Source organism: Paralichthys olivaceus, chromosome 12, assembly GCF_024713975.1.
Source record: "Paralichthys olivaceus isolate ysfri-2021 chromosome 12, ASM2471397v2, whole genome shotgun sequence".
In the NCBI taxonomy this organism is placed as follows: Eukaryota; Metazoa; Chordata; class Actinopteri; order Pleuronectiformes; family Paralichthyidae; genus Paralichthys; species Paralichthys olivaceus.
Genome location: NC_091104.1, coordinates 9032522 through 9053513, shown reverse-complemented (window position 1 = coordinate 9053513; position 20992 = coordinate 9032522). Strand labels below are relative to the sequence as shown.

At 37.9% G+C, this 20992-nt stretch overlaps 3 protein-coding genes and 1 long non-coding RNA gene across 7 annotated transcripts; 2 read left to right on the top strand and 2 right to left on the bottom strand.

Annotated features, from left to right (window-relative positions):
- Positions 1-86: 86 nt before the first annotated feature.
- LOC138412462 (uncharacterized) lies at positions 87-3517 on the bottom strand. Its single transcript, XR_011244832.1, has 3 exons — positions 3380-3517; positions 1109-1209; positions 87-653 (listed from the first exon to the last, which is right to left on the bottom strand). It is a non-coding gene; the product is annotated as an uncharacterized lncRNA (long non-coding RNA).
- On the top strand, positions 3476-9082 carry LOC109636278 (tudor domain-containing 6). 2 transcript variants are annotated; one of them, XM_069536391.1, is made up of 3 exons: positions 3476-3596; positions 4366-8904; positions 9015-9082. In XM_069536391.1, the coding sequence occupies exons 2-3, from the start codon at positions 4389-4391 to the stop codon at positions 9059-9061; spliced, it is 4563 nt and encodes a 1520-aa protein (XP_069392492.1). In that variant the 5' UTR covers positions 3476-3596; positions 4366-4388; the 3' UTR covers positions 9062-9082. The 2 variants fall into 2 exon arrangements, with proteins under 2 accessions (XP_069392492.1, XP_069392490.1); XM_069536389.1 differs by having other exon boundaries at positions 3547-3674.
- Positions 9083-9242: 160 nt separating this feature from the next.
- On the top strand, positions 9243-12064 carry LOC109636338 (ankyrin repeat domain-containing protein 66). Its single transcript, XM_020097980.2, has 3 exons — positions 9243-10353; positions 11317-11545; positions 11700-12064. Exons 1-3 carry the CDS (start codon positions 10215-10217, stop codon positions 11800-11802), a joined length of 471 nt encoding a protein of 156 aa, XP_019953539.1. The 5' UTR covers positions 9243-10214; the 3' UTR covers positions 11803-12064.
- Positions 11042-19938, bottom strand: adgrf3a (adhesion G protein-coupled receptor F3a). Of its 3 annotated transcripts, XM_069536393.1 has the most exons (18): positions 19830-19938; positions 19391-19451; positions 19292-19304; positions 19066-19200; positions 18835-18987; positions 18626-18732; positions 18448-18506; positions 18223-18347; positions 17026-17244; positions 16018-16269; positions 15783-15923; positions 15398-15512; positions 15080-15149; positions 14716-14895; positions 12981-14309; positions 12852-12893; positions 12214-12249; positions 11042-12119 (listed from the first exon to the last, which is right to left on the bottom strand). In XM_069536393.1, the coding sequence occupies exons 2-18, from the start codon at positions 19445-19447 to the stop codon at positions 12069-12071; spliced, it is 3084 nt and encodes a 1027-aa protein (XP_069392494.1). In that variant the 5' UTR covers positions 19448-19451; positions 19830-19938; the 3' UTR covers positions 11042-12068. The 3 variants fall into 3 exon arrangements, with proteins under 3 accessions (XP_069392494.1, XP_069392495.1, XP_069392493.1); XM_069536394.1 differs by lacking the exon at positions 19292-19304 and having other exon boundaries at positions 19066-19194; positions 19383-19451; XM_069536392.1 differs by having other exon boundaries at positions 11042-12249.
- Positions 19939-20992: the final 1054 nt, after the last annotated feature.

The following is a 20992-nucleotide window of genomic DNA, read 5'->3' as shown; positions in this document are numbered from 1 at the left end:
TGGCTGTTTTCATCAAGGCAAATAATTGTAGTTGAGGTTGTAGAAGGTTCAGTAGAGTCCTGGTTTAAAATCTTGTGTTAACAAACTCTTGACATAAAATAAAAGACCTCAAAAGAAAACAATTCTTATCATCAATTTAAACTGTCAAAATATAATCATCACACGATTGAGGTTTTGTTGTTGTGTGTTATGGAACCACATTATTATAATAATTATTTTATATGTAATTTTCAATATATGAATTTAGCTGCTGGGCACAAGAGCTTGTCTGCTCTTTACTAAAAAATGAAAATGCAGGTTTAAAGTTCCTGCATCAGATTTGTTAGTCTGGTACATTGGACAACGATTGCTTTTCAAACAGTAGTGTGAAAAAAATCTTGTTCCTACATACAAGCCTTGAAATAACATGAAAAGTAGGCACTAAGAAAATTTCCCCAATATCAGAAACATTTGAAAACATCCTTCTAGTGTCAAACTGTACTTATTTTTGATTTGAAGTTTAAAATTGTAAAGTTAAAGTAGCGTAACAAGAAGAGCATGTCAACAGAGATGAGCGTTAGGTAGAGCATCACCTGGTGGTCAGCGGAGTGATGAAGATGAACTGTCGGGGGTGCTGCCGCTCTGACAGCTGAGGGAGGAGATCCACAGAATTCCTGCGAGCAAACATTTGTTCATCAAAGTGAGTAAAAGCGGAACTTTTGTGAAGCTTTTTTGGTTTTATGCAAATGATGTGTGTTGTGCTTCTCTGTGCTTCTGATATCTTTCTTTGCTCTAGACGTGGAAACTCGTCGAGGTATCTGAAGAGAGGATTTGGTTATGTCCCTCTTAAAAAAACAGTGGAGAAGGAATGTTCTTTATGATGTCCCCCATTGCATCATCCCCCCCCCCCCCCTACATGTAACAGAACAGGTTGGTGTACCTTGTACCAGTGTTTTTTCCATACATCTAAAGAAGAAAATATTCTCAGTTACGGTCCTTTGACCAAGATCTTTGGGGAATTTATGAGTAGGGAACTTGTAAAACTGTGTTGAAATGAAAATCACAGTAAATTTCCATTATTAAACCACATGCTACACATGAAGTGATGTAAAACAAACACCAGACGTACCGAGACGGAGCGCATCTCCTTGTAATCAAACATCACTGAGCCACATCAGCTCATTTCTATCAGGGACTTGTTGAAGAGTAACTTGCATCTGACAGAGAGACCTTTGGGAAGAAGAAGAACAAATCAGAAAGACAGGAATGAAAATCATGCATCATTCTGTGTCTGTTCTGCCATGATGTTATCAAGTCGATGGAGGAACCTCTGCGGGTCTCTCACTTGGTGTATTTTCTCTTTGTAGAGAGCGAGGGCCTCAGCGTTCTCCCTTATGAGGGCAAGGGGAAGAAATTGGCATAGCCTAAATTTTTCTGACTTCAGCCTTCAGTGTGCACATGTAAAATTAGGGCAGAGGATGATTTAGTAGTGGCCGATGGGCAGATCAGATTGAGGGAAGAAAGACAGGGGATAACATGCTTTTCTAAATACAGACATTAGCTTAAAAACTCTGCTGTTGTACCTTATACTTGTCTGATTCAATCTTTTAACACAGGGGCTTGGTTCAGGATGGACACTGTTGATGATTTTGCAACTGTTCAAATGTGAAAAAATATATATATTTTTTAAGTTTCCTAGTTTCCCCATGTGCCTGGATGTTGACGTGGTCCAAAATGTCGGTCAGTCCCTCCATGTTTGAAATAAGTTGTCCAAAATACATGATAAGGAGTTATGAGTCCAAGCGAGTAGAGCAGCAAAAATGACAAGATTCAAATTTAATAATATGATTTTTTTTTAAATACAAGTGCCAAATGTTTCCAGCTTCTCTAACATGAGGATCTGTTGCATTTCTTAGATATTTATGACAGGAAACAAAGTTTCTTTGAGACTGATTGTCACATAAAACAGGCTTTGAATAGATCACATTGAGCTGTGGGAAACTACAACATAGTGACAATAATAATTATAAATAGATGAATCTAGAAAATAACTGTCATGTTAATCTATGAATTCATCAATTTATTCAAATTATATTTTTGCTTTAGCCACATTAAAAAAGGAGAAAGGAAGCAAAGTTGGGCATGAACACTCATGATAAATTGATTGCGTACTTCATAGAGGTCATGTTGGTTAAATACTCTTTGGCTGAAAACCTTTCCTGCTGCTCATGAATTTCATCAGTCACTCGTAAAATGGGGAGTCCAGTTCCAGGTCCTTTTATTTATAAAACAACTCAGTGACATTTACAGCTTAGCTAAATGTGAATGTAAATATAAGACACGGATGGTGAAACTGTGCTTACATATATAAAATACATGCGTGCAAGTTTGTAGGGGCTGATTCCTGGCCGAGAGTAAAGAATGTATACAGCGCTGGGAGACGAGGTGAACTGTCTTCTCAAACGCGATTGTTTGAAGTATCTGAAATTTAATAAGACTGTGACATACTCAGCCAGGCATGAAGAGAATCTGCAAGTTAGGAATTAAATTTGTTCTTTAGCTTGCAGGCCCGACATCCATCACCTGAAATCTGAGGCTCCAGACCTGTTTCTCAGTTTCACTGTTATATCTACGACACTAAGGAGCAGAATTAACTGTAATGCAACCGTATTTTACCAGCTGGTGAGGAAAACTCAGGAACTGATTCACAGATATAATAAATTAATGAATGCAAATAAATACACAATGAACCGATTAGAAATATACATGCATAGTCTTATACAGTGGAATATTTTAATCTGTACAATGTTCCCCAAGGTTTTAACAAAAATGTTGAAAAACATCCTATGTGAGTTTAAAAAAGTTGACATCCAAACATTTTTTGGATCCGTCCCTTGATCCGCATCTGCACCCTCATTTAATGAGTTCTTTCCAGGCGCAGGCCCCATCCCTCCATTGAGATTAATGGAGTTAGCACATTTTGCTGAAACTCTCTTACAAATAATTCAAACAAAGAAAAACAAACCGACAGGTAACTGAACATAACATCCTGAGTTAACAAGCAACATAAAAAAGCTTTTATCCTTCGGAATAGAAATATTTAACTTTCAATTTGTTTTATAATGATTGATATATTTGGCCTTAATATTTATGTTTTTAAAAATGCTTCGTGCATGATATAATACAGTTCTACATGTTCAAGACATACCTTAAACAGGTTGAAGGTATTTTTAGGGTCAAATTAAAATGCTGCTTCTTCCACCTCTGTCTGCTGCATTCAGGAACCCCTGGGAGCAGCGGCTACTGTTCTCAAGACTGCAACTACACAACTACCCAACGCGACAAACTTGAGCCTTTTTGGGAAACACAAACAATTATTACTGTTGTAAACTATACCCACCGGTGTGTGGCAGCCTGTGCGTGCAGCCTGCAAACATAACACATCGTCAGGACAAAGGGATCGACTCCAAACTTCCTGGTCAGAGACATCACTGAGCGCACAGAGGAAGGTGCCATGTCACCACAGCCTTTATTAACCCAGGTGAGGTCCCGCCCCCTCCTCCTGCCACTCAACCGCATTTAAAATGAACGACTTCTGACGCGTCGCTGCACACAAGGTGAGAAAACAAGAATCTCGACTGTTTCCTGGCGCCACGTGTTTGCACCGTGTTCCGAGAAGCTTCTACTTCCTGGAGGTAACAGTGTTGTCCCGTAAACACACGTGAAGAGCGACGAAAACCGTGCGTTCAGCTGAAATCACGGATGTTTTAGTTTCATCTCGTCACCAGCAACATGGATTATTAGTTACTATCTCCTATAATATCTTTATTTAACATCATAAAGTGCATTACACCCAAATAAAGCTGCGTAGACATGATAACATGATTATGTTATGGACATTTATTTATTTCATTATTTATTTTATTGGTTATTATCTTTGTATTTTGGGGGTCAAATGAATGAGGATTTCCCCCCAAAGTCTCAAACAAGTTCTTACAACTCATAGAAATATTCAACTTTTGATGATGGGTGTTTATATAGTTTTATAGTTAAAATGAATTAAAATGGTAAACATGAAATGGAAATGAAATTTTTAAGTCCTTTGTTTCACATTAATTTGTAAATAATAAATTAAATTCAACATTTTATAAATTAAATTAATAGGTAAAAATACAGCAATAGAGCACAGGTACAGAAATAAAATAATTTTACAGATGAGAAAATAGTAAAACTCAATTATTATTACAATAAAATGATTAAAGATCAGCACTATGTGAGAAAGCACACCTATAAGATGTATTATTTGTGGCATCTTTTAAGATGATTAACAATTTGAATGACTTGTGTTTCATAAAAATGAATACTATTTTTTGTTTTATTTTGAAGGTATATTTGCTCTGGGTTTCACGATGTGTTCGATTCCTGGGCTTCCAACACCTGGATCAGAAGTACATGTTCTCATCACAAGGGTAAACCTAAACCCCAGTTGTGGTCTTGTGGAATTATGGGTTAACATGGATGATGGAAGACGGCATATTTATGAGCAGATGAAAGAGGAAATTCAGATGCCTAAGAGGAAGTTTTATGGATCAGATGGAAAACCAGGGGACCTTTGTTTGGCCTGCATCAGTGACACGTGGCACAGAGCTCGGATTCTATCAATTCAAAACGACACATACAATGTTTTTCTAATAGACCAGGGAGAGCCCCATAGCGCTACAAGTGAAGCATTAGCATGGGCCCACAGTGACAGTTTTCTCCTTCCTCCTGAGTACGAGTCTTGCATACTTGCAAATGTCATCTTCCCTGAGAATAATTTGCCAGAAAGAGCCACAAAGTTTCTGAAGTCTCTTCCTGGCAATAAATTTAACGGAATGGTTCAACATGTGCTGATGCCAGAGGATGCCAGGAAAATTATCCTTGATATTCCAACTATTTCCAAGCACATCTGTGACTTGGGAGTTTCAAAGAACATCCCAGGGGAGGACATTAAAAGCCTTGTGCTGAAATGTATAAATTTACTCAAAGGAGAGGCGCCTGAGGCCTACTGTACAACGCAGGAACAGAATTTTAAAGTTAGCTGCCAACCTGAGAAGCATGACCAATACTTATACCCAGAACTGTTAATTGACACATTTGAAACTGTAACTGTTACAGAGGTAACTGATCCACATACCATTTTTTGCAAGCTCCTAATTTTTTCCAAGGCATTGAAGATCTTATCAGAACAGATCCAGCAGCACTATCAAGAGATTTCAGAGTTTGGAGAGGTGCAACCACAGACCTGCGGGGATCCGTGCGCTGCTAGAGATGTAAACGGCAGATGGCATCGCTCGTTGTTGAAGCAAAGCATTATGACCGACAGTGGTGCCGTAGAAGTTTTGCATGTGGATGAAGGAAAAACTGATCTGGTCCCAGTCAGAGACATCAGACCACTGCATGGAAAATTCCTGAGAATGCCAGTTGTCACATATTTCTGTTCTCTTAATGGACTAAATGGTAATGGCACTGAATGGACTCCAGACCAGGTTGATTACCTGAAATCACTGCTCCTTCACCAGACATTAATGGCGACGTTCGACCACCACAATATATCTCAAGATGTCTATCATGTCACACTCTATTCAGCTAATGCTTCATGCTTAAACAATTGTTTTTTAGAGAAGGTCGGACTTTTTCCTCCCTATAAGGATGAAGATGAAACAAATTTCCAGAAAGAAGCCATTCCTTCACCTTTTCTCACTTCACTTGGAGATGAACAAGATTTACAAAACAAAGTCAGTGTAAATGTTGATGATTTACAAGATCAAACTTTGCCCTGCAACCAAACCCTAGAAGATACATCGGTTGATGTATCCATGTCTAGCACTAACGATCTTCTGTGCTTAGAACATCCAGACTCCCTTATACACAACGGTAAGCATGTCTGTGAAGATAACGTCTTTACAGTGGGAAGTAGAATCAACGTAAAAGTATCTTGCATTGAAACTCCTCCACAGGTCCCATTAGACACATACAATTACTCCACACACAATATTGAGGTAGGTGGGAAAGAGAAAGTGTGTGTAACCAGTTCAGAGAGTGTTGGTCACTTTTTCTGCCAACTAGTCAGGAATTCTCATTTGTTAGACAAAGTGATGGAAGATATTAAACAACTAATTGGCCAGCCACAGTGCACAGATCAGCCTCTTGGGCTTAATAGCATTTGCTTTGCAAGGCACACTGATAATCAGTGGCACAGAGGTCAAATAGTAGAAATGTCCCCAAAACTTAAAGTGCACTTTGTGGACTATGGTGATACACTTGCAGTGGACAAATCTGATATATGTCCTTTGCCCTCCGAAGGAGGTTTTGCCAGGTCTGCCCCTGTGCTGGCTGTTCCACTAGGACTGTATGATGTTCCTGCAGAAGTTCCACAGGAAGTTAACCAGTGGTTTGCAAATTCTGCCACTGACCAAAGTTTGACCATTTTAGTCGTAGCAAAAGCAGATAAAGGGAAGCTACTTGTTGAACTGTTTGATGGAGCCCAAAATGTAAATGTGCAAGTCATAGAGAGGATATTAAAGACGGCACAAGAAAATATGACTGGTTTCATTCAGCAGACTGACCAGCTGTCTTCTAAAAGCTCAGAACAGTCCCCTGTGCCAATCGAACATTACTCAAAGCCAGCCCCCATGGATGTGTCAGTATTAACAGAGCAAAACAACGACCATAGTGGCAATGAACTGTGTCCTAGAGATGAGGTAAAGATGAAGTCACAATCTTTATCTAATGTCTTTGCAACAGATACTGAACATGAGAAGACTTTGGATGTTGTTGTTGTGGAAAATGGCTTTGGGTTGGCAGAGACTTTGATAGATCAAAGTCACAGTAACTCAGAAATAACACAACTTTCCGTCTCTCCTAGCCTTGAGGGATGCGTGAATATCTGCATGTACAATGAGCCAAACATTTATCAGAAGCAGAGAGAGGAGGTGTATGCTTCCTGCATTGTCGGACCACATTTTTTTTGGTGCCAGTATGCCAACTCTGAGGATCTCAAAAAATTGTCAATTCTTGCTCAGGAAGCAGGACAAGCACAGCTGGACACAAAGTTTCCAAAGACTCTTGGTCCTGGCAGTCCCTGCCTTGCTCTTTTTTCCAGTGACAGTCAGTGGTATCGAGCTCAGGTAATTCACAGAACTGACAAAAGTCTTCATGTTGTGTTTATAGACTATGGAAATGAGTCTGACATTGACATAGAAAATGTGAGATCACTGCCTCAGATTCTGCTGGATATGGCTCCTCAAGCCTTTCTGTGCTCTTTGGATGGATTCGATGAGTCAAATGGCACCTGGGACGACCAAGTATACGATGACTTCTACAATCTCCTGGTGGATAAACCACTCAGAGTGACAGTTTTGAACATGGAGGATCATTCAGAGATTGATCTTCCTCAATATTCAGTCCAAATAGAGAGTGAAAACGTGGTTTTAAATGATACGATGCAGAAATATTGGAAGCCTGTTGCCTCGGAATATGTTATGACTGAGAGCCCTCAAACAAAAAACTGTCTCCTGGTTAGTGAAACTGAGTCCAATGAGACACAACTACATGATTCCAAAGGAAAACCAAATACTTGCTCGTTCAACAAACCGAAAATATCCAAAAAACAGGCAGAGAGTGTTTATGCCTCTTGCATTGTGGAGCCCCATTTCTTCTGGTGTCAATACACCAACACTGAGGATCTCAACAAATTGTCAATTCTTGCTCAGGAAGCAGGACAAGCACAGCTGGACACAGTTTTCCCAAAGACTCTTGGTCCTGGCAGTCCCTGCCTTGCTCTTTTTTCCAGTGACAGTCAGTGGTATCGAGCTCAGGTAATTCACAGAACTGACAAAAGTCTTCGTGTTGTGTTTATAGACTATGGAAATGAGTCTGACGTTGACATCAAGAATGTGAGATCACTGCCTCAGATTCTGCTGGATATGGCTCCTCAAGCCTTTCTGTGCTCTTTGAATGGATTCGACAAATTAAAGGGCACCTGGGACGACCAAGTATACGATGACTTCTACAATCTCCTGGTGGATAAACCACTCAGAGTGACAGTTTTGAACATGGAGGATCATTCAGAGATTGATCTTCCTCAGTATTCAGTCCAAATAGAGAGTGAAAACGTGGTTTTAAATGATACAATGCAGAAATATTGGAAGCCTGTTGCCTCGGAATATGTTATGACTGAGAGCCCTCAAACAAAGAACTGTCTCCTGGTTAGTGAAACTGAGTCCAACCAGACACAACTACATGATTCCAAAGGAAAGCCAAATACTTGCTCGTACAACAAACCGAAATTATCCAAAAATCAGAAGGAGAGTGTTTATGCCTCTTGCATTGTGGAGCCCCATTTCTTCTGGTGTCAATACACCAACACTGAGGATCTCAACAAATTGTCAATTCTTGCTCAGGAAGCAGGACAAGCACAGCTGGACACAAAGTTTCCAAAGACTCTTGGTCCTGGCAGTCCCTGCCTTGCTCTTTTTTCCAGTGACAGTCAGTGGTATCGAGCTCAGGTAATTCACAGAACTGACAAAAGTCTTCATGTTGTGTTTATAGACTATGGAAATGAGTCTGACATTGACATAGAAAATGTGAGATCACTGCCTCTGACTCTGCTGGATATGGCTCCTCTGGCCTTTCTGTGCTCTTTGGATGGATTCGATGAGTCAAATGGCACCTGGGACGACCAAGTATACGATGACTTCTACAATCTCCTGGTGGATAAACCACTCAGAGTGACAGTGTTGAACATTAAGGATCATTCAGAGATTGATCTTCATCAGTATTCAGTGGAGCTTGAGTACGAGGGGGTGGTTGTAAATGCGATGATGGAGAAATACTGGAATGGATTACACCCTGAACCTGCCTTAGCAGAAGGTTTTGAATCAGGTCAGAGACTATATACAATATACTATATACAATATAAACTACACATTTAATGAGGTTTTTGATTTCATATTCCCTGATTTTATTTGATGACATTTTCTCTTTAATCTTAGTGCATCAGGATGAAACCAAAACAACGGACGAGGTTGTTGGAGTTTAAGATAATGATGAAGCCAGCAAATGAATGGTAGGACTCATCTTGTACATATCATGAGGATCATCCTGGGATTTTTTTAAAACTACTGCTGTAATCAGTTTTAATTATTGCATTTCTTATTCATTTCTTTCAGCTCTGGGCTGCTTGTGGAGAACCCGAGTCATAACGGAGAGTTCTCGACTGTTCTCTTTCATGAACAAGATTAAATTAAGCTAATGTGTAGTTAATTTGTGTCAATAAACACACTTGAAAGGATAAGTATGGGATCACATTTTTTTAAACAAGCTCTTTTGAAGGGTTTTAATCTACGTTAATCTTTTCAAAATAATCTTTTTACTGTATGAACTATGCCCTTCAAATATAACAAAATAATAATAATCTGACAAATCTTCTGACGTAATTTATCGCGGGCAGTTATTTTTCTAAAATGGTGTATCAAATATTTTTATAATCAACTATTTTTTGGTCAATTTCAAGCAGAAAGCCACATATTTGCAGGCACTGCGCTTTTTTTCCTTCATATAATCGATCTGTTGTTGGAATAAAAGGAGGCAGATAGAGTTTGTCCACTTACCAGAATGTTAGCAGTTCAATCCTTGTCTCCTCTTGGGCAAGATACTGAACCCAAACTGCCTCTGACGGCCGATCTGACAGTGTATGACTAATGTGTGATAGAGAAAGTTATGCAAATAGATTAAGGTTCGTATGAATGGGTGAATGACATACTTGTACTGTAAAGTCCTTTGAGTGGTTATCCAAATTAGAAAAGCACAAATAAATACAGACCATTGAGCCATTTTAGTTTTTTCTTCTGTTATCCTAGACACAGTTATCACAGTTCTGATGCTTGCAGCTCATTAACAAGCTTAAGAAATGTTTCTGACTCTTGTATGTTTTAAGTAATTATAAACTACTTTCTTTGAGCAAAGGTCGATTAACGGTCACTAAGCTTAAATTCTGTATATCCAAAGATTTTAAAAGCTAATTCTTCCTAAGTTTATATGCTCATCGAGTTAAATATTAACATTTCACATACTTCCAACAGTGTTTTGTCTGCAGCAGCCAGGAGGCAGCATCACCGCTCACAGGCTCAGGTTACAGGAGCTGGACTTCATGTTGTGTTGCTCGGCCGTTGCTGGGCGACCTCAGTAACAAAATGACAGAGTTGCACCAAGCTGCCGCAGCCGGAGACTTTGAGCGAGTGGAGGATATTCTGAGGCAGAACAAATGCAGCCCCGACCAAAGGGACATCGACTGGAGCCACAAGACCCCTCTTCACTGGGCAGCAGCCAAAGGTAGACGGTGGTGGATCCGTCTCTACTTTCACCTGCTATCACAAGTCTCAAGTGTCGCCATTCAAAAAGCTTTGTTGTGTGTGTACGTGATCAAAAGACCAGATGTTTTAGCCCCTTTCATTCATTGTAGTTGGCTGTTGAAGTTATGTTTTGAATTTTTAATACAAAGGCTTTTTCAGACCATGTTTTTTTTTTGCCAGTTTTAATAATCATAGTGAATCACTAGGTTTTTAGATCATTTTAAAGCTTCAACAGAATCAAAAACAACAGAGAAATTGTATCTTATCCTTAAGTTGTGACCACAAAACTTAAAAATACAATAGAATATCTATCAAATACAAAAAATGCAAACCTGATCAAATTTTGTACAATTATATTACTTTAAAATAATAACATACATCCTGAAAAGTTTTAGACCACTTGAGTTCAACAATAAACGGATTTCGAGCCGGTCGCTTAAGATTTCTTTTCTTTATCAACAATGCTCGAAAGCCGTTTGAAAATATTCACATACATCCTACTACACACAACATCACATGAAATACATCAGTCTTCACATTAGTTCCCATTTTCAGAATATTGTCATTTCATTGTAAATTAACAGAGAGGGGAAAGGTCCCAAAACCCAAATTCAAACACATAAATTATAGTTAAAATAAAAATACAAATCTATTTTTATATCTTATCATTTGAAATATATGTGTTTATTTCCAAGTATCTACATTTAAATCATTTTAAAAACCTTTAAAGCATATTAAATTATGTATATTAAAGTAAAACCAAATCTTGAGTCAAGATGACCCGATCATCTAGATTATTGTCATTGTGAACATCTGCTCACGTGCAGGACACATGCAGTCTCGTCTTGCAGCAGTGAGAATTTGTTTTTTTAACAGACTGAATAATTAAACATCGAACTCTTAAACACCTGCATCAGATCACACTGTGCTGCCTCTTCCACAGGACACACAGAAACAGTCAGGATCCTCATTGAGCACGGAGCAAGGCCCAGTCTGAGGACGGAGCACGGATGGACTCCTGCTCACTTTGCTGCAGAGTCCGGGCGACTGGCTGCTCTGCGGTTGCTGCACTCCTTTCACGCTCCCATAGACAAGGAGGACTGCTGCGGAGACAAACCAGTGCGGATAGCCGGAATATATGGACACCAGGACTGCGTTCGATTCCTTAAAAAGTATCTAAACAGCAGCCTGTGAATCACATTTCCACTTGTCATTATTTTTAGTAAACTTTTCTTTATAAATGCAAAGCTTTTCTTTCAAACACACAGGCCAATAAAAGTTGTGATACAACTTTTACATATTGTCGTTTTTTTTTGTGTGTTGCAGGGCAGAGATCGAGTGCCAGGCCTACCGCAAGATGGCAGCCCAGAAAGGGATTTCACTGGATGACACAGATGAGGAGTGGGCAGATCATGGCAAAGAAAATTAAGCCAGATCTCTAACAGAAACATTCGGATGTAGGCCCAACTCACCATCACGCAACAACGCAATGTAAACATGAGTTTCATCCTTGTAGCCTTTCAGTTCACAGTTTTGCTGTGACTTCCCAGTGCAGTGAAAAATATTTAACATACAGTATTATCATATAATACAGCTTTGGAACTAAAGTTGAACATCCAAACAATTGCATCATGATGAATGTAGCTTGTTTCGCTCTATGGTGTAGTTTGTCCTGATTTGAGAGGAAAAGTATTTTCACTTCTTCATTATTGTGTCCAACGTCGTGGAGCTGTCACTGGCAGATGCCTAGAGAGCAGAGGAGAAGGATGTGTAAAAAAAAATCAACAATCATTGTTGTGTTGTACATATTCACAAGTAAACCCAGTTGTTGTACACTTACCTTTTTTTTCAGATGCTTTAGCAGTGCGTCACGGGTCTGTCAAAATGGGATTAAAACACATTTATTGTCAAGACCTGTTTGTTGTGGATGACATTTACTTTTACACATTTGATATTTTAAAATGTCTTACTTATGATAATGTGGTGTACTTTGGATAAAAGCCCGTAATTTGACGTACAGTTTTGAAAGTGGCTGCAATTTCAAATATTTTTCTATTTGGGGATTTTTTTTTACCTTTTGTCACTGTCACAAACTTTTTAAATGATTGAGTGATCAGCACCGAATAGTTTGCTTATCAGGATTGTGTGTCTGGTTTGTATAATTTGAACAAAAAACAAGGAGTAATAATTTTATATATTTTTTAAATAGTTTATTGTCTCATGGTGGATTATTTGACTCATTAATTCTGGAGCAGCGACGTATCTGGCAACCACATGGAAACAATGATACTCCGTGTAAAACTACAAATGATCATGTTTATACACTTGTATTTTCTTTTTACTAAACTAAGATAATTGGCTGCTGGTAGTTTTAAATTCTCTTACAAAACAAAATGTTTCCAATAATGGCCATTTAAAGCACAGACAGGGAAAATCAAATGTATTATTGATTATGAAGACAATTTAAAACTGCCTCACCAGTTTGTCCCCCAGGTGCGTGGTTAACAAAATGAACAAACCCTGTGAATGAAATGACAGAGGTTACTGAACCAGAAATACTTACTGGTACTGGTTCAGATGTCAAGTTAAGGATTAAATGAAGCATACCTGAAAAGAGTTCAGCAGGACAAAAACATAATTGACCACGGAGGCCATGATTCCAGATGTGAGGTCAAGAATAGTTACACCAAATCCAAAGATCCAAGTGACACCAAAGATCGGAGTCAGAAGAATAATTGTCCTTATGATAGTTTTAGCAGCGGTTTTGTCACAAGGTGCTTCTGTCGTCTTAGGGTGATGCAAAAGCTTCATGATTACCAACATCATGGAGGACACGTTGATGAAAACAATTGTACCGACTGGTATGATAAATGAGTGGATGGACCCACGAAAAAGTCCACTATAAACCAGCCAACAGGTGTCCCTGGTGAAGTACATGCCCTCAGCACCACTGCTGTAACAAAGGACTGTGATAACAACGATAAGTAGCGGACATGCGTAGCCCAGGGTTATGCCGAACTTCAGGTAATTCTTCTTGCTCACAATGTGGAACGGGAAAAGTGTTTGATGAAGAAGCGTGCTGCTCAGACACAACATCCAAAAGAACATGGACAAGTAACAGAAATGCTTCAACACCACAAAGGTCTTACACCAGATTTCTGAAATTTCCTTAGGTTTGTTAGATGCTAAAAAACAGCAATCTGCGACTAGCAAACATAGAGAAATGTTTACTTGGGCAATGTGCCGTAAATATAAAGTATTTGTCCTAACTAAAGCCCTCCAGACGATCAGTTCTATTGCAAGATTAATAACAAGAGATATGACTGATATAGACAGTCCATACATGGTTATCTCAGTCATCCCTGGGAGAACTATCGGATTCTTAGCCATTAAAATGGCAAATGAGGACAAATGTCTGCAAACACAGTGTCCATCATTGGACGGACCCATCCATTCACATCCATCTGATGACCATTGCCTGGTGACTTTGTCCCATGAAACACACTTTATCTCTACGTTGCGAGACCTCGGACGGAGCAACGGGAATTTAATTTCAACCACAACTGAACCCGAGTGTATCTTTTGAGTGATTGTCGACATAACAATGCTGTTGATGTCGTACTTCTCATCTGTCTGGGGCAAATAGTTCTGCAGTTGTTTAAATCCAGTTGTTCTCACGCTGCCATTGTCTGCACTTTCCAAATCGACAGTGACACCGAAGGCAATGTTGGTACATCTCGACCCCTGTTCTTTATTACACGTAGCCACCTCTATATTTTGTTTTGTGTTGTTACTCGTAATGTTTGCCGCCTCAATTAATTTCTCAACAGACGTCATATATGTCTCAGCCAATGACATATTTCTGTTTTCAACCATTCCTTTCCAAGAATTCTCAAGAGACTTCTCCATCAAGTTGCTGGATGATTCCAGAAAGTCCTGAAAAGAGAGACACTTCTCAGTACAAGTCTGCACAAAGTTAGGAAATATCTCCTATTAATTGTGAAGAAGAATAAGCTGACATTGGTTCATGAAGAATATGTCTATTTGATGTATTTGCACTAAAATAATAATATTAGAAGCTCTCCTTATTATCATTATCATTATTGATCATTATTTCTGCAATATTCACAACTGAAACTAAATTGAAACCAGTACGTTATTAAATATGAGCACACATATCCACCATAACTGGTCTCAAAATGTGTTTGATTTCATGAAATTCATGTAGAAGTTTAGTGCTTTAATAAAAAGTACAGGTAATTCTCTTTCTTCTCCATATTAGTTCAAACACATTGATAATGTATAATTAAAAGATTATCAGAGATTCATCTGAGATACTTACATCCATTCCTGATCCACTCAGCATGATACTTTGCTTTTGACTCAAGATACTGATTACACCAACCGTTGCTCTCATGTTGGCATTGGTGTTGATAGCCCTTGTGTTATTAGTGACATTGCCAAGCTGGTAAAATACTTGTGCAGCATTTTCATTTACTGAGCCAAGTCCGATGTCAACAGTCTGTAACAACAATGATTTCTTATGGGTGACAATTCATTTATGTAAAGACGAAAATCGACAAATACCAGCAAGGATTTAATCTTCATAAAAGTGTAATTAATAAAATCTTAACAATCCCTTCTGTGTTTATGCCGATAGTATGTGATCGCTTTTAAAAATCAGAATTTTGCAAAGTTTGGCTCACATGTGCAGTGCGCAGAACCTTTGACACATCGTGGTTCACACATTCTGATTCCTCCTGTTCCCATGTAGAGCTGGAATGAAAAGTTCATTAACTGATTAGTCAAATCAAAAGAAAATATGATTATTGATTAATCATTCAAGTTACTTTTTTAAAGCAATGATGCCCACATGTCATTGCTCAGCTTGAGTTGTGGACAAAGAAGCAGTTATGTTTATGTTGATTTTTATTTATTTTTCTATAAATATCAAACTTTTAACTTCAACTTCAAACATGATTTATTGATTTAAAAAAAGGATAAATGGTTAGTCGCAGGATTACCTGTGACTGCATTTCCTTTGTCTTCGTCCATCTGTGTCCTTGCACTGTAACACTGCAGTGAACCCAGCTTTGGTGTCTCCCCAGTCACCTTCTGCTTCACAGAAACTCTCTCCAACTGTTTTAAAGAACAAATGTTGCGGCTTGATTTATCAATGATAAGTGAAACAATAACATAATAAAAAAACTTTATGGGGGCAGTAAATTAAGATTTTGGTAACTTTTAATCGTGAAGATGAAGTAAAATATTGCTGTGGGAGTTCGCTAGTAAAAAACATGCTTTATCTTGAACTTAATTGTGGCATTATATGAAATACACAGAGATATAATATGGCAAAAACATATATATTTTTATGTTGGAGAAACATATCTTTAGTTTAACACCTACCATGTATGACATTGATATCAACTGATGCGTCTTTCCTCTGATTGAGTCTGTTCTGAAATGTGCATGTCAGTTTCGGTGTTTGCGCAGATGAGTCGCAGCCGACCACTGTGTTAGCTGCATACACAATTTCTCCAAAGGAGCCTGCAGGGATGACATAGGCATCGCAGGTCATTTCATCACCAGCTTGTGCAAGAATGAGCAAAGGGCAAAGATGAGTACAATAAAATGTACTTACGATCGGCCTTTAATGTAATAATTTTGGCATTCATTTCTTGACTTGTCCATGTCACGGTATAATTTTCATTATCCTCCCTAATCAAGCATTTGCCTCTTACTTCCAGTAAATCATCTTTGTTTTGGCAGCGTGGAAATTGTGGGACTGTGGCGATGTGAATGTTTGGCAGGAGAGCAACATCCATTACGGCACTGGCTCTGTGACTTATGTTTAGTGATGATTTCTCTTGATGGAATTCACATGTGTACTCGCCTGAGGAAAAAACAAACAGGCAGGGATGAGATTTAAAGTGTGTTAAATGTTGTGACTACTCTGATTGTGTTTTAGATTGGGACAAAAAATAGACAAAGGGAGTCAGCGTTCGTAAAGTTCTACAAGATATAACTAATTTAACAGAAAACCCTGTTCTTCAATTGTATTTCTATAAATTAAACCATTATCTTAAGGTGGTACAATAGTTAAGTTGCTGTTAAGTTGCATTGTGGGTAATGTAGGCAGCACATTTTAAGGAAGGAGAATAATTGGAACAAAATGACATGTAAAGTTGTTTTGAAATTGTTCATTGTTAACATTTATGAATTAGCTGGTTATGTAAATGGTGCTGCCACACAGGCATGCTAATTTGTCCCAGTGGTCACTTGTGGTATTGCAAGTTAATCCCCTACCCAAAAAGTATTTTCCCTCAAAGAGGAAACAAACCTGGAAGGCAGATAACCTAGTTAAGTATGTAGTTTCTATAATTCATTCATTATTTAAGTGGTGCACTCAGCAAAAAACCCTTTAACCTGCAAACCAATAAAGGTTTCAGATAAGTTCAATGAACCCCCATAACTCAGTGAAGTCTTATGAAATGAAAATTGAAAATTGAAGTACAAGTACTAAAAATTGTGCCCAAGTACAATATTAGATGTCCTTAGTGACCTCCCACCACTGGTGAATAATTTACACACTAACTGTAGGAAACTGTCGTAATAGATATGTAAAGTACTGTGGCTAAAACAAACATACCTTTCCAGGAGGCTGATATGTTTTTTAGAGTGAGGTTGTACATGCGTGTTGTTGACGTCATGTCTGCCTCTGTGCCGTTAGTTATGGGAAATACTTCTCCGTTGTTATACCTCAGCCGCCACACTGCTGTGGTGTTCAGGTCCTCCTGTGATGTGCATACAAGCTTTTGCATGGAGCTGTACCTCACAGGGTTGTCTGGCATCGTTAAATGCACAAAACCTGTGAGAAATAAGAATCGCATAGACCTGAGGTGAGACTTGACTGGAATATTGTTAGCACTCCTCTAACCGTAGAAACACGGCATAATGTCCTCTGGATAGTTTGCGTCACTCTCTGTAAATGAAATATGTCTCGTAAAAATCTTTAAATTATCCACCAAGTGAAATTGTTTTGGAAATATTCATTTACCTCCATTTTGAATTGGAAAGGCAGATTAAAGCATCAAAATCTAAAAACTCCCTAAAATAAAAAGCTATGCCTACAGTTTAGTGAGGGCTGATTTATGAAACAGTGAAACATGATTTCACACATAGTACTTTAAATGTTCATCGTGTAGAGTTTAGTGACATCTAGTGGTGAAGTTGAATGTTACAGCTAAATACCCCTCACCCTCCGAACATGACAGAGAACCTGTGGAAACGTTCAGTTGTCATAAAACGGCCTCCGTAGAGAGGACCCCCTCCAGATGTAAACATAAAGTATTTAAATACAAATGGCTCATTCTAGGGTAAAGAACACAAACACTTTAGTGAAACATCATTAGGATTATTTTATATTCAATTTCTCCCAATAGATCCCTTTCACCTAAATCTTACACACTGGACCTTTAAGGACTTTTCTTCTTAACTGACTCAACAATGTCAAACCTAACTCACTTGTTTATTGAACCATTAAACAGAATAAAAAAATATATTATTGAATTTTAAAGTGCATATATTATTTTGCAAATCTTGGTTTTATTTATTTATCAAAATCCTTGTTTTTGAAAACAAAATGTACATCTATATAGTTAAATGTATACACTATATAATTATATTAGTGCATTGTATATATATTAATAATACACAATCTATATTTTTTGTCTCAGTTCAATAATTTATTTGTTTATTGTTATTTGTACATTTTCTTATGATGGCACTCACCAAAAAGTCAAGACAACAGAGTAGAGTCTGGGATCAGCCCATGAGGTTGAATTACCTGTAGTATCCAGACTGAGTGAAGCCATCAGAGATGTGGTTAGGCTTTGTGATTTGTCGATCAGGTCTTGTGGAGACGTGTGTTTACTGATTGTCACTTGAAAATCTGCGATGATGCTTCCAACACTTCAGTGAAGAAGAAAAAAATGCAGATTTCAGTCACATATTAAAACAGATCCCATTAAACAACAGTATCTATATTTTATCTTTAATCAAAAATAAATACCTGTATCTGGTAATTTGTAAAACATCAAATCCGCTCAAAGTGCTGTAGACCTTTTTCATCTGGATAAAATAAAAATATTTTGGAAAATTATCATTATTATTGGAAAATGAAAATTCCTGAATTGGTGACATTACTCCTGATCCTTACATGGAATTGATACTTAAATACTTTTATTTACCTCGTATAACAATTCGTTAGAACAATTCTGAAATTTCTCTGACTGTTCGTCTGCCAGACATCCTCGAAAGCGTGTTCCCTTTATTCGAATGGATCCTTTGATTGTAACTGTGAAAAAAGAAGATGTCACAATTTGGGATACTCGATTCAGTAGATACACACACAGATACTCAGAGACATACACAGTCAGGTGAAAATAAGGCGAAATACCTGTGTTGCTTGAAACACAGACGTGAGACGAGTTTTTGGGGAAAGTGCATGTGTTGTCGCCACAACACTTGGAATTAGACTGACACACGTTGTCACTCCATTTGTGGCCTGACAGGCAGCGACACTCTCTTTGATCTGTAACGTCCTTACAGGCTAATTAGAGAAAACAAAGTCTTACTCTTTTCTTTAAAACAATCAATGGAAACATTTGAATATTAGAACATTGATTACTTGTCGTCATTTGCAGTTCGTCAGCATGCTGGATGGAATCATTCACGAAAAATGGCTGCAAGTTGGTTAGGTTTCCAATGGCACTTTTCTCTATTGTCAGTTTGACATAATACATTTGTGTTGAGGGGGCTGAAACTTGCAGAACACACAGAAATCAAAAGATGTTTAAGAAATGAAGGCTAAAAATATGATTTGCTGATTTTGAAAGTCATATAAATCATTGTACCTCCTCCAGTTGCCTGTGGGGGTCAAAGGAAATAATTAATGTGAATGTTATTTTATGTTGCAGTTTAATTTCAGGTAAAATTCTGTGTTACTGACCAACCTGAGAAATGTTTAGTCCCAGAGTATACAGAAATATAAAGACCCACATCTTGTTCATGTTCCTGCAAATAATAAATGACATCAAATCATTTGAAATGGACTCTGTTAAACAAGACGACTGATGATAGACGCTCAGTGACCACTTTATTAGGTCCATCTGTCCAACCTGCAACCTTTATTTTACTTTAAGTTCCATTTAGTAGTTAAATGTGGTATTGTACTATGTCTCGAACATTTTGTCCCCACCATTTACATACATGAAGGATGAAGAACATTAAACACACAATCTAAGCACAAACAAGTTTATCAAACACAGGCAAGAGTCCTTACAGTATTTAAAGTAGTCTCCCTATTTCGCATAGGCAGTAAACATAACATGTATAACACACTATAGACGTTTTAAAAGGTAGTAGTATAACATGAAAACAGTGAATACTTGCCTGTTTTCCTCTGTTTGTATTAGTGATCCATCACAGCAGCATCTCAGGATGAAGGATCTGAGCTGATGCTGCTGTAGCCGCTCATATGGAAACAAAGAACAAAACAGCAGTCACTTCCCAGGACGCTACAGCTTAAATACTGCAGGAGGACATGCAAAGTTGTCAAACAGGACTCATTTGACTTTCAAAAACTGAAACTGACACATGGTGTTTGAGATGTGGAGATGGCTAATCAGTTATAGAAACACGTTTGTAATAAAGATTAATTTTGAAATATAAAAACAATATGATCATATGAAACAAAATAGAAATAAATCTCTTTAAGGTATTTTGATTGATTTATATTGTAAATATAAATATTTGTTCGTTTATGTATATGTGTTATGTATAGTATATGCCTGAGTTTAATCAGTGAAGAGAAACACAAAGAGCATCAACATCTATCCACATTATTTTTACTGCTTTATCCTGGAGCCAATTGTACAAACATTCAATGGGAAAATTATAATATGACAATATGATGATAAAATGATAATCATCTGTTGCCAGATTGGGATATCCCAACAGCTATTGATGTGCAATTTAGTACAAACATTCATGTTCTCCTGAAGCTGTACCCTAATGATAGCCAAGGAAACTATGTTTTATTTGTTCTGTGTGAAAAATCGTGACATGTACCAGATGGATAACCGCCGAATAGTTTTTCTATAAGTTTCAAGGTTGGCATTTGTGGTTTGAGGAGAAACGTTTCAACAATCACAGGACAGACTGGAATTTGATTCAGACGGTCATCACAGAGCTGCTAGCATCGCTGCAGATTCCATCAAGCCATTGTTTGTTTTGATAAACTCATGAAAGTAAAAGGCTGCAGAAATCAAGTCGAAGGTTTATTTCTGGGACACTAGCTGTACGTTGTAAATGTAATTTATTATTCAGGTGCACTACTAAGTCCAGCAGGGACTATATTATTTTATTTCTATATTTTTATTTTTCACTCTTAATGCCCTCCTGCTGCTGTCATGTCAAAATAATGTTTCTTATCTTGTCATCGTAGTCAACATCTACCTGCTTCACCACTGATGCAAATATACAGCTGTACTTCCTCAAAACACAATAATATTCAAAACTATTTGAATAATAGTTAAATAATGGAATGCCATCAT